The sequence below is a fragment of the Cotesia glomerata genome, linkage group LG4 (assembly GCF_020080835.1).
Source record: "Cotesia glomerata isolate CgM1 linkage group LG4, MPM_Cglom_v2.3, whole genome shotgun sequence".
NCBI classification, from domain to species: Eukaryota; Metazoa; Arthropoda; class Insecta; order Hymenoptera; family Braconidae; genus Cotesia; species Cotesia glomerata.
In genome coordinates, this window is record NC_058161.1 from 14,336,788 (window position 1) to 14,348,420 (window position 11,633).

Genomic DNA, 11,633 nt, shown 5'->3' on the forward strand with positions numbered 1-11,633 from the left:
GAAATTCTGCGTAAAATGATATATTATAACCCCTACTTTCTTCAAAGTTAACTAGAAAAAATACTAGTTTAAAAAATATGTTCCTAGTACCGATTTTCAGATTTAATTCCGCAAGTCTCATACCGATATTTTTGAAAAGTGCCGATCTTTTGGTATATTTGGATTCAGGATGGTCTCTAGAGTATATTTATCCAAAAAAAAGTGCCGATTTCTAGATCAGATCGTTAATAATCTTCAAAAAACCGATTTTTGAAAGGATATTTAAAGTATTATTTAATTTTTATCAACGAAAAATACAGAATAAATATTAACACATAATTAAGACCCAGATGTCGCTACTTGCGATGAAGTTCCGGAAAGATTTCATAGAGGACCACCTCGAGGATATCCTGGAACAAAATTCCAAAATTACCACCCAGAAAACTTTCCACTGAACCATACTCACATAAAACAGCTGTTTGTTCAGATTAACATTCTGGAGAGTATCAAAGACCTTGGTGGCGCCTTTCTGAGCGCTTTGAGCGCCAACAAGACTCGCGAGGACCTCCGGAATATTATTAAGAAACTGTCTCCTGGCTTCCCCGCGGGTCTTAAGCTTCTCTTCATCAGTCCTAGGTGGCGTGCTAGGAGCAAGTTGCCCATTCGGCCACCAGGATTTGGTGAACAGCTGGAGGTAATAAGTGATCATTGGCTCGGAGAAGACCCAAGCAACAGTGTCCCTGACCTGCCTGTTGATGGTCCTGCCGTAGGTGATCTGGACGAAGGTGATCAATGACTTCCTGAGCCATCTGAAGACGCCCCTGAGGTCGAATATTTCCCCGACGAGGGCGTAGAGCGGCTCTGCGATCGCGTCCTTTCCAGAAAAGTCAGCCTGGCCAGGTCGGTCTTCTTCCAAAAGAAGGGAGAAGTCGTCGTCCTCGTCCTTCTGGCTCTCCCCGCTGTTGGAACCTTTGAAGAGCGTCGCTAAAGAGAACCTTGACTTCTTCGGAGAGGGCGCTACGTGCTTCAGGTGCTCAGAACTAGGACTCAGAAAGCTATACAAAGCCTCGCTTTGGTTTAGTTTATCATCCTCCAGGATGAAGTTGACATACCTCTGGATCTGGTTCTTGGCCTTCTCCAGGGCGTTTCTGTCCGTCTTTCCGAAGAACTTTAGTGGCTGGCTGGGGAGTTCATAAGTTTTTACACTCGAGCAAACCAGCCGGAGCTTCCGGTGAAGCTCGTGGAACTCCGGAAGCTTCCGGAAGACGACCCAGCCAGTAGAGATTCCTTCGTCGTTCTCCTCCTGGGCCATGTGGACAACCAAGATAAACTGAGGCGGTTCTCCGTTATCGGGAATTTCTCCACTCTGGACATCACACCTCCACTTCCCCAGGTGCTCTGCCCACATCTCTGTATGAGACAAATGAGCTTCTAACTGCCGCTTTTCCCCCTGAAGAAACTCAACTTCTTTAGCTAAGATACTCAACACCCGGCTTTCGGGTTTCAAGGAAGATTTCAGCGCTTGGAGTGCTTGCATTTTATTGTTAAGTTTCTCCGCCAGTTGGTCCAACTTACTGCGAGCGTAGGTTGAATGCTCGCCTACCAAAGTCTCACTAGCGACTTCGCTGACCCGTTCGTCTGACAAATCAGGGCGTTCTGATATCAGCGCCTCTTGCATTTGTTTGTATTGAGGGCTCACTAAGAACGACGAGTAGTACTTGTCTTCAATTATTTTGACAACGTCTTCTTGGACCTGGTAAAAAACTTGCGGACCCTTATCACCCATAAGAAAAGCTTCCATATCCTTGCGAACAGCTTTATCAACTTTAATCTCAGCAGTAGGACTCCTGATGTAAGTATAAAATATCTCAGCTCCTAACTGATGCCAGGCTGACTTATCAGCAGCACGCAGCTCCTGGACAGCTGCCCAGTATCCGAGCAATCCTTGACTAGAAACACTCTCCAGAAAGGCGGTAAGAAACCTTCTGCCAACGATGCTATCTAAAATAGCAGCTAAAGGTATCTGCTCCTCTTCCAGATCTTGCATTGGGTAGCCATCCCATCCAAGGCTCTGCATGTGGTGCTCGCAAGTAGTCTTTGCAAAGGTCAGCTGGCTGATGTATCTCTTGAGCTTCCTTCCCTGGACGTCTTTAGCATTGGCGTCTAAATCAAGACCTTGAGCGCGTTTGACGTTCTCGATAGTTGTCGCTTGCATAATCTCGGTGACGATGTTGTACCGAATGTGCTTGAGGACCTCTAAATCCCTCGAGCCCTTGATCATCCTGATAAAGTCTTCGAAGGATTCAGCGTACTCGTAAGTCTTGCGGTGCATCGCTTCTGCTAACTGCTGCTGCTCAATGTACGCCAGGATTTTTAAGTTGATGTAGTCCGGGTCGGTGATCAGGTTGATCGCCGGCTTCAGGATCTTCTGGGTCAGGATCTCCCGGATGAGAAACTTCGAAGGCGACAGTGAGTAGCTTCTAGGAAGGAAGTGAGTGATGAATAATGTTGATATCGCTCTTAGGTACTCTAATTCTAAGTTTGGAGACATCAGGTGAGAGGATAGAATGAAGATTGGGTCTGAACCCTCGCAGACTGCAGATTGTGCGATTCTGATCTTCTCGAAATGGAAGGTCACCTTGGATACCAGGCTAGAGGCGATAAGTCTTGTGTGGTCAATTCTTGATAATCTGGTATTGAGAGTCTGCAAGCCCAGCCATAAGTCTTGCTTCATAGTTAGAATCAATTCGTCCGGAAATACTGAGATGTCTGTCATCCAGGATTTTACAAAGTCACGGAATATCAGGTCCAGGAGGTTCTGGAGGGAACTGTCTACTGATCTGGTGAAGATTACTGGGTACTTCGTTTGACGGATTGCTGCTTTTGGTTCATATCCTTTCTGAAATTAACACAGAAAGTGTTAATTTTTTTTAAGTCTTACAAAAAATCAACATTTCTGTAAGACTTAAAAAAATTAACATTCTTTTTAGTACTACAAAAAATGTTAATTTTTTTGTCTTACAAAAAAGTGTTAATTTTTTAAGTCTTACAGAAAGTGTTAATTTTTTGTCTTACAAAATTTTTTAGGTTTTACATATTTTTATCTAGAAAAAATGTTAAATCTTACAAAAAAAATTCTCTTACAAAAAAGTGTTAATTTTTTAAGTCTTACAACAATTTTTAGATTTTACATATTTTCATCTAGTGTAAGTGTAAAATCTTAAAAAAAAAATTCTCTCACAAAAAGTGTGAACTCTTACAAAAAAGTGTTAGTATATATAATTTAGCAATTTTTAGTCTTTAAAAAATTATAAATAATTCTTAAAAAAAGTGTTAATTTTTTTTAAGTCTTACAAAAATTTTTAGGTCTTACAAAAAAGGTTTGTTTTATAAATTTTTATTTAGTAAAAGTATTAAATCATACAAGTGTTAACTCTTACAAAAAAGTGTTAATATAGATAATTAAGCAATTCTTGCTCATTTTAAGTCTTATTAAAAATATAAGTCTTACAAAGTGTCTTATAAAATTTATTAAATATCTTACAAAAAATGTTAACTCTTACAAAAAAGTGTTAATTTCTACAAAAAATATCGTCTTGCTATTTTATAAGATAAAAAGATTGATGTCTTAAAATTAAAAAAAGGGTTAAAAGTATTGAAAAAAATTACCATCAACATAGTTCGAAAAGCATCAAGCTCAACAGTAGTTTTAAATGTATTCATGCCTGTCTGATGTTTTGGCGACAAAGCAATGTGTATCAGAATAATAACAAGTGGCCCGATTACACTGCATGACAGTGTCAACAGCAGATATACAAACAGAGAAAACAAGTTCCTACAAGCTAATACTACTGCTATCGACACCACGCCCGATGTTATCACCACTTTTTTATTGTAAAAATTCATTGTCTTTAATTAATTATTTAACATTTACATTTTTAAAAATTCTTACTTGACAATATTAATAACTTATATTTTTGACAGCTGATAAAATGTTACATGTTTGTTTATCACCCATTATTGACATGCGATTGCTCGATAATGCGCAGACTCCATTTGCAAATGCGCAGGTGCTGTGTTTTATGCGTTTGATATTTAAATAAATTGGCGCTAAAAATATATAATCTAATATATATCAACAGACTCGATAGAGTCTGGCGCCAAGTTCCGTTCTCAAGCCAGACTACCGAGTGTGTATATACCGTAAGCAGAACGGTTTTTTGAGGTTACAAATTTTTTTTCAAATTTATTTTGATTATTTTTTTATATGATATTTTATAATAGTAGTTCATGCTTTTTATTACGCGTATTATTTGATTATTATCAATTATCTTTATAATTTCTATTTAAAATTATTAAAAATAATCAGCACAAACTATAGCGACCCAGATTTTTAGATTTTAACTTTTTTCTTATGTAAAAAGCGGACGGCCAGAGACTAAATAATATAAGGATGCATGCTAATCTTATAATAGATGAGAAACTACAGTGAAAAAAAGATATTTGATAGCTTGCAATTACACACGCCAGGCGGCGCAAGAATATCTTTTACATGAACTATAGCTTAAAGGGGATAGTTTGCCACCGGAAATGTATTAAATTAAAATTGTCAATTTTTATTATAACTAGAATTGAATTTTGCGCGCGCAAGCGCGCGCCTGAGTATAGCATTTGTCTATATTTTCATGCTTATGATATATTCGACCAATCATGTTACGAATAGTTTGATGCCACATACATTTCATCTCAATTTTATTATGAGACTAGAATTTGAATTTGCGCGCGCAATCACGCGCCTGACTATAGAGTTTGCATATATTTTCATGCTTATGATATATTCGACCAATCACATTACGAATAGTTTGATGCCACATACATTTCATCTCAATTTTATATTAAGAATATTAAGATTACAAAAAATAATGAAATCCGAGCAAAAACAGTTTCACTGTAAAAAAATCGCGCCAAGTCCACAATTTTAAAAAAAATTGAAGTACACAATGACGCACACCAATTACGTTCCAAAATTGTTTCTTTTAATTTTTAAATTTACAACAAAATTTTTTTTAATTTCCGAAAATCATATACAACCATATCGGTTACTTGGATTTTTTAATTTTTTATTTTATATCTTTTTGTAAAGAAATAAAATTTTTTTTTCTTAATAGTCTTATGAACGTGGACTTGGCGCGATTTTTTTACAGTGAAACTGTTTTTGTACGGATATATATATATATATCCCAAGCGGCACACTGGCAACTTAATAACATCAAAAAGTTACCTAAAAAAAGTTAGATGCCAACAATCTCCACTTTCAAAAAGTTGACAAATTTTCGACCGAAATGTATCCCTAATGTCCTTACAAGAAGTTATCTCAAAAAGTAACAAATTGATAACATATTTACGTTAAAAAAATGATAACAAAATATAATATTTAAGATAACAGAAGGTTCACTTAAAAAATGATAACTTTTAATTATAGAAAAGTTACCCAATAGATGAGTATTAGTTAACGTTATTATTGAGGGATACTGTATACACGTTAAAAAATTTATGATACGAATATGAACAAATTGTACTGCAAAATTTTTATTAGACATAAATACTTATAGTTCATTTTTTTATATTTCGTGTTACAAAATTTTTAACACAAAAACATAAAAAAATGAACCGTAAATATTTATATTTAATACAAATTCCACAGTACAATTTGTTCATATGCATACCATAAATTTTTCACCCGTATTCAATCAGTTATAATACTGTTACAAGTGAATACTACCCAAGCGGCACAAATTTTTTTTTGTTAATGTTTTGTTGAATTTAAGTTGACGATTATTGATTTTTTTAACTTCTTGCTGATTAAAATCTACCAAAAAGTAAACATTTTTTTTTGTGACGCTTGGGATAATAACATTTTACGAAATATTTAAACATAAAAAGTAGATAACTTTAATATTTACAAATATGAATTTCTTTATCTTAATGTAATGACTATTAAATTTTTTAATTTAAAGTAAAGAAAACAAGCCTTAACATTATAATTATTTGATATTCATTCTAAAAAAAACTATGTTTTTTAAAACATTTCTTTGCTCACAACAATGTATTGCAATTTTTTCATTATAATTGTAAAAAGAAGAGTCTAAAATTATATTTTTTTTTTTTACTTTAGACCACTATTCAAACATATCACAATTTTAAATATTATTATAATTAGGAAAAAATAAATTTACTAAAATTATTAGTATTAAAATGATAAATACTCAAATCTTTGTCGACTCTTTGGGGTGTTCGAGTTTATCCTTAGTTTCTCCGTACTTTTCCACCAAAAACTCTGTTGAAATAATTAACCAAGTTGAACAATTAAAATCATTTGAACACTACGCAATATAAAAATATCAAAATATTTATTTATAAATAAATTTTTTTGTCTCAGGAATGTGGACAAGATAGGTTTTTTTTTTTTTTTGGAGGCGGACTAATTGGTGCCATGCAATTAACAATTTTTATAAGTGTCGTGTTGACTTTATTTCTGGAGTTTGTAATTAATTAATAAATTTACCAGTTTTATTAATTCTGTAAAGATTTATATGATTAAGGCAACTGTGCAATGTAAGATAGTGATTGTTAGAATTTGTATTATGATGCCTGAGGAAGGTCAAATAAATAACCGAAACGTCGCAGAAATAATAATGTAATTTGTTATTATGATCCTATCTTGTCCACATTCCTGAGATAAAAAAATTTATTTATGATAACTATGGACGATAATATTAACTATAATATATATTTATATTTGCTTGCCTTTGTCGATGTTAGTTTCACTTAATCTTCGCCAATTAATTAAAAAAATCTGCATCCACACTGATAGAAGGATTTATTTGTATTAAATAATATTTGTTAATAGTTAACAAATCATTTATTAGAAACCACTTTTTAGTATTAAACAAATATTTTTTAGTATTTAAAATTATTTGTTTGTATTTAATAAATCTGATATTCATTTATTAAATATTAATAAATCTTTTTAAATACTAAAAAATATTTGTTAAGGACTAAAAAGTGGCCTGTAATAAATGATTTGTTAAATATTAACAAATATTTTTAACTATAAACAAATCCTTCTATCAGTGCAGACTTAGAAATGCACTGAATATACTGAGTATAATTGATTTTTATAGATGCTCGAAAAAGTTATCCAAAAAATGTTAACTATTTGTCATACTAATATTATCATCTTTTAGATTAACATTATTCCTAACTTATTGCTGACTAATTAACCATTCTAGATTATTAACAATATCTCACCACCTGTAAGATGACATAATAGAGCTAACTTTTCAAATTGTTCATTTTGTTTGTTTTGTATTAACTTTTGTAATTTACTTAAAGTTAACTGAAATTGTTATTATCTTATATAAATACCAAAAATTTACTTGTGCCGCTTGGGATATATATAAAAAAATTAATTTAGTTTAACAATAATAACGCTTAAAAAATGACATGAAAGTTAGTAGTCACTTAAAAATTTTTTAATTTTATTTATCAAAAAAATTTATTTAAAAAAATTTATTTAAAAAAATTATTTTTAAAAAATTGCATTTTTTATTTTTTTAAATTTCTACATGTCAATTTTTTTTTGCCATAATTTATTTGCTATAAAATTTTCGAAATTTATTAAATATATGCTAAATTAATTTTCAATCTTAAAAATTAAAAATTAATTTTTTATTAATAAATTTTATACTTTTTCATTAAAAGCATTCAAATTATTTCAAATATTTTTTTTTAAAACTAATTTATTCTTATCGAAAAATATTTTTAATTATCTTTTTCCCAAAAATTACTCATAGAAATGACGCATATCCTTATCACATTGATAATCATAATTACACTGCCATCACAATAGTTTTCATCATCCAACACGTGAGCAGTGACGTGACATATTTATTTCACTAAATTTTACTAAATATAGATGATTTAATGACAATTTGGTTGCTTGCGGCATATTTGTCTTACTCATACAAACTGTACTAAGCGCCAGTGGTGGGGAGCCGAAAAAAACACCGGAAGCTCTCAATGTAATTATCTGGCAGGATACTTTATGAAATATTGTATTTAGTCATCATGTTTAGTGACACGTTTTCAATTTTTATATTTTTTGGATTTTTCTGCAGTATTTTAGTATGCATTATTTATTTATTTAAGTAATATTAGAGATATTAATTAATTTTATTTTTCAGGCGGGAAATAATGCAGAAGCTTCAGGAATTGTTAATCTAAATGGAAAAGTTTTCGGAAATTTCGACGTGCTGAATATTAAAATTAATAATCAAAATGGTGAATCTGAAAGCAAAAAAATTATTGTTAATATTAATAATTTAAATTTAAATGTTGATTATTCTACAAGAGGAGGAATTTGGGTTTATTTAAAAAGCCAAACAAATAATAGAAACAACAATGAGGTAAATTTAAATTTTTTTATTAAATAAATTATAAATACATTTTTTTAATTACTTCTTTATGATATTAAAGTAACATGACTAATTAAGGTTGTTCGGACACTAATGCACTTGTAAAGATCAAAAGCTAATTTTTTGATATGTTATGAATTACTATTTCATACATCTAAATTAATTTTTTGGAATAGATCTGACAAAGGGTTATCATTTAATAAATTATTAAAAAATTGAAATTTAACATGTAGCCTATAGAGACTATTGGCGGATTGCACATATATCGATTTATGTAACTACCTCATAGGAAGATTAAAAAACAAAAAACTACTTTTTCAGTCAATCAACTTTCGTAGATTACGTCAAAAATAAAATGAAAATTTTCTGACGAAAGCTTTTAAAGATATTTTAATGCAAAAGATGAGAAATTCACGAAAATTTCAGTCCGACATATTTAAAAATAAATAAACCACGTGATTCAGCGCAGTGTGGCAACGTTGGGTTGCGGTCAACTAGTCAGATCGAAAACATTCCAAATTATTAAAACTCTAGAAAATTTAAAATTCCGCTACATTCAAAGTTTATAAAATACATTAGCTTAAATAGAATAACAGCCGAAAAACAATTTTGTAAATTATAAAACACCGGGTTATCGAATAAAAGTAAATATAAATCTTATATTCCTCAAGAGTTAAAATTAATTTGATTTCGAAAAAGGGTTGTTCCGACGTATATTCATCCGAATACTCATCTATCCGAATAATGATTCGGCCGAAAATTACTCATCCAAAAAATTGGAAATTTTTCTTAGATGGTCCACCTTTACAATCATGAAATTTGAGTGTTTTCCATACATGCTTGTAAATTAAAATAAAATTAATTTTCAAAAATTAATTAATTTAAAATTAATTAAAAAAAATTTCTAATCTAATTATAAAATTATTTACATTTTTCGGCTAAATGAGTGTTCGTCTGTTCATTCATTTTGGCGTATAAATTTTCGTTGTTATGTTTTTTAATTTATTGAGACTTTGTAACTTTGAAAGATTCTATTAATATAGCTTTAGATTTTTCTTTATTTAAGATTATATTTTTCGGAATTTTAAAATTTGTAAAATTAATTATTTTAAATTACATTTAATATTTACTTTCTAAGTTCTAGTAATTTATTAATTCGGAATGTTGTTAGTCTGACTAGTTGACTGCAACCCCAATGTTGCACAGAATAAAACGCGCGAATTTTGAATTTTAATAATTCTTATGTATTTTTGCGGGTTATGTTTTTCAACTTACATGGTGGGGATAAATATAAACAGCTGTTAAGCGCAGTGTTGCCAGGTCCAAATTTTGTGAAAAAATACTTGACTCAAACGTTGACTATTTATTGTTTTTGTTAATTAAATTATTTTAATTAATAATAATGTTAGACAACGGTTTAATTATTGTAATGAATTTTCATATTCAAATTTTTAATTTTAATGAAAAACAAATTTAGATTCTATTATGACTTACGGGGTACTGTCCGTGCAACCTTAAAAGATTTTTTTGACAAATATTTCTTCCCAAAAATTATATTTAAAAAATTCCATTTCTAATTTTTTAAAATTTCTATGATAATTTTTTTTTGCCCTAATTTATTAATTAAAAAAAACTTTTTTAATTATTATAAATATTTTGTAAATTAATTTTTTTTATCAAATAAATTATAAATACAATTTTTTAATTACTTTTTTATGACATTAAATTAACATGACTAATTAAAAGATTTCTTTGACAAATATTTCTTCTCAAAAATTATTAAAAAAAAAATTCATTTTTAATTTTTAAATGTTAATTTTTTTTGCCATAATTAATTAATTAAAGAAATTATTATAAATATCTACTAAATTAATTTTTTTTAATAATTTTAAGATTCCAAAAGTCTCAGTGAACCCATCATCAGAAAAAGTCTATAATCTAGACACAAAATCTCTTCCTTCTTTCGACATCTTGAAAATAACCTTATCCCCAGACGTAACTAGCCTTGAAAGCAAAAAGAAGATCAACGTGATGATCAACGACATGGTCATAGTCCTCGACACCAGAAATTACGTAGCTTTGTCTATGAAAAGCATCAAGGAGATTAATAATAATTACAACAACAACAACAACAACAACAACAACAACGTGATCATCAACGGCAATGACATCTTTATCAGCTCCAATAATAATAATAACAACAATGGCATCTTCTTCAGCACTAGTGACGTTAATGACATTAATACCCACTTCCACTGGGATGGCACTTCGTTTTCTAATTTTTACAGTGAGAGTGACGATTTTGATAAAAAAGAATTTGAAGAGGACATGAATGAAATGCAAGAAGACATGAAGACAATGGAGAAGAAAATGAGGAGAGATGCATTTTTTGATAGAGAAGAATTTAACGAAGGCATGAAAGAGATGCAAGAAGATACGGATGAAATGCGGCACGATATGCAGAAAGATAAAATTTTTGATAGAGGAGCTTTTAATAAAGACATGAATGAAATGCGAAAAAATATGAGATGGAGTATGATAAACAATCAAGAAAAATTCAGAAATGATATGGAAAAAATGAGGGAAGATATGGAAAAAATGAGGGAAGGTATGGAGAAAATGAGGGTCAATATGCAAGAAAGTTTCGCTTGGTATCGCTAGTGGAATTAATTTCATATTTTGATAATTAAAACATGTAATTTGAGTCAATAAAAATATTCTTTGCAATATAAAGAAACTATTTGTCCAAACGCGGTCTCTTTAACCCTAAAAACTCTGGTTTTAGCAAAGTACTAGCGAGAGCGCCACGCCGCCTTTCGCCACCTATTGAGTATTCCAAGAACTAAAATTTTTTTGCTAAAATTAAATGATTAATTTATATAAATAAATTTTTTATTAAAAAATATTTTTATGATTTAATGAAAAAATATTTTTAAAAATTAAAAATAATATTAGAAATTAAAAATGATGTAATTTTTCATCCGTGCATAATAATTTATTAATCACACAAAATATATTATTTTTATGTCATATTCCTTGATAATTTATGATTTATGAATAATTTTGAAATACTAATAATAATAATAATAATAATAATAATAATTTTTATTACTTTACATGAAAGAGATGCTAGAATATATGAAAAAAATGCAGGAAAATATGCAGAAAATGAGAAAA

General features: G+C 30.1%; 2 protein-coding genes across 2 annotated transcripts; one reads left to right on the forward strand and one right to left on the reverse strand.

The window, feature by feature from the left end:
* Positions 1-246: 246 nt before the first annotated feature.
* LOC123262995 (sorting nexin-25) lies at positions 247-4,016 on the reverse strand. The gene is made up of 3 exons (XM_044725504.1): positions 3,649-4,016; positions 446-2,878; positions 247-389 (listed from the first exon to the last, which is right to left on the reverse strand). Exons 1-3 carry the CDS (start codon positions 3,883-3,885, stop codon positions 336-338), a joined length of 2,724 nt encoding a protein of 907 aa, XP_044581439.1. The 5' UTR covers positions 3,886-4,016; the 3' UTR covers positions 247-335.
* Positions 4,017-7,962: 3,946 nt separating this feature from the next.
* On the forward strand, positions 7,963-11,189 carry LOC123263006 (putative uncharacterized protein DDB_G0292292). The gene is made up of 3 exons (XM_044725520.1): positions 7,963-8,063; positions 8,226-8,447; positions 10,350-11,189. The coding sequence occupies exon 3, from the start codon at positions 10,488-10,490 to the stop codon at positions 11,115-11,117; it is 630 nt and encodes a 209-aa protein (XP_044581455.1). The 5' UTR covers positions 7,963-8,063; positions 8,226-8,447; positions 10,350-10,487; the 3' UTR covers positions 11,118-11,189.
* The last annotated feature ends 444 nt before the right edge of the window (positions 11,190-11,633 follow it).

What these genes read in the sequence shown, in the direction of transcription:
- LOC123262995 (XM_044725504.1), bottom strand. Translation starts at nt 3,885, where the DNA reads ATGAATTTTTACAATAAAAAAGTGGTGATAACATCGGGCGTGGTGTCG. An exon ending in CTTTTCGAACTATGTTGATG is followed by an intron (nt 2,879 to 3,648) that starts GTAATTTTTTTC and finishes TGTTAATTTCAG; the next exon opens with AAAGGATATGAACCAAAAGC. An exon ending in TGAACAAACAGCTGTTTTAT is followed by an intron (nt 390 to 445) that starts GTGAGTATGGTT and finishes ATTTTGTTCCAG; the next exon opens with GATATCCTCGAGGTGGTCCT.
- LOC123263006 (XM_044725520.1), top strand. Translation starts at nt 10,488, where the DNA reads ATGATCAACGACATGGTCATAGTCCTCGACACCAGAAATTACGTAGCT.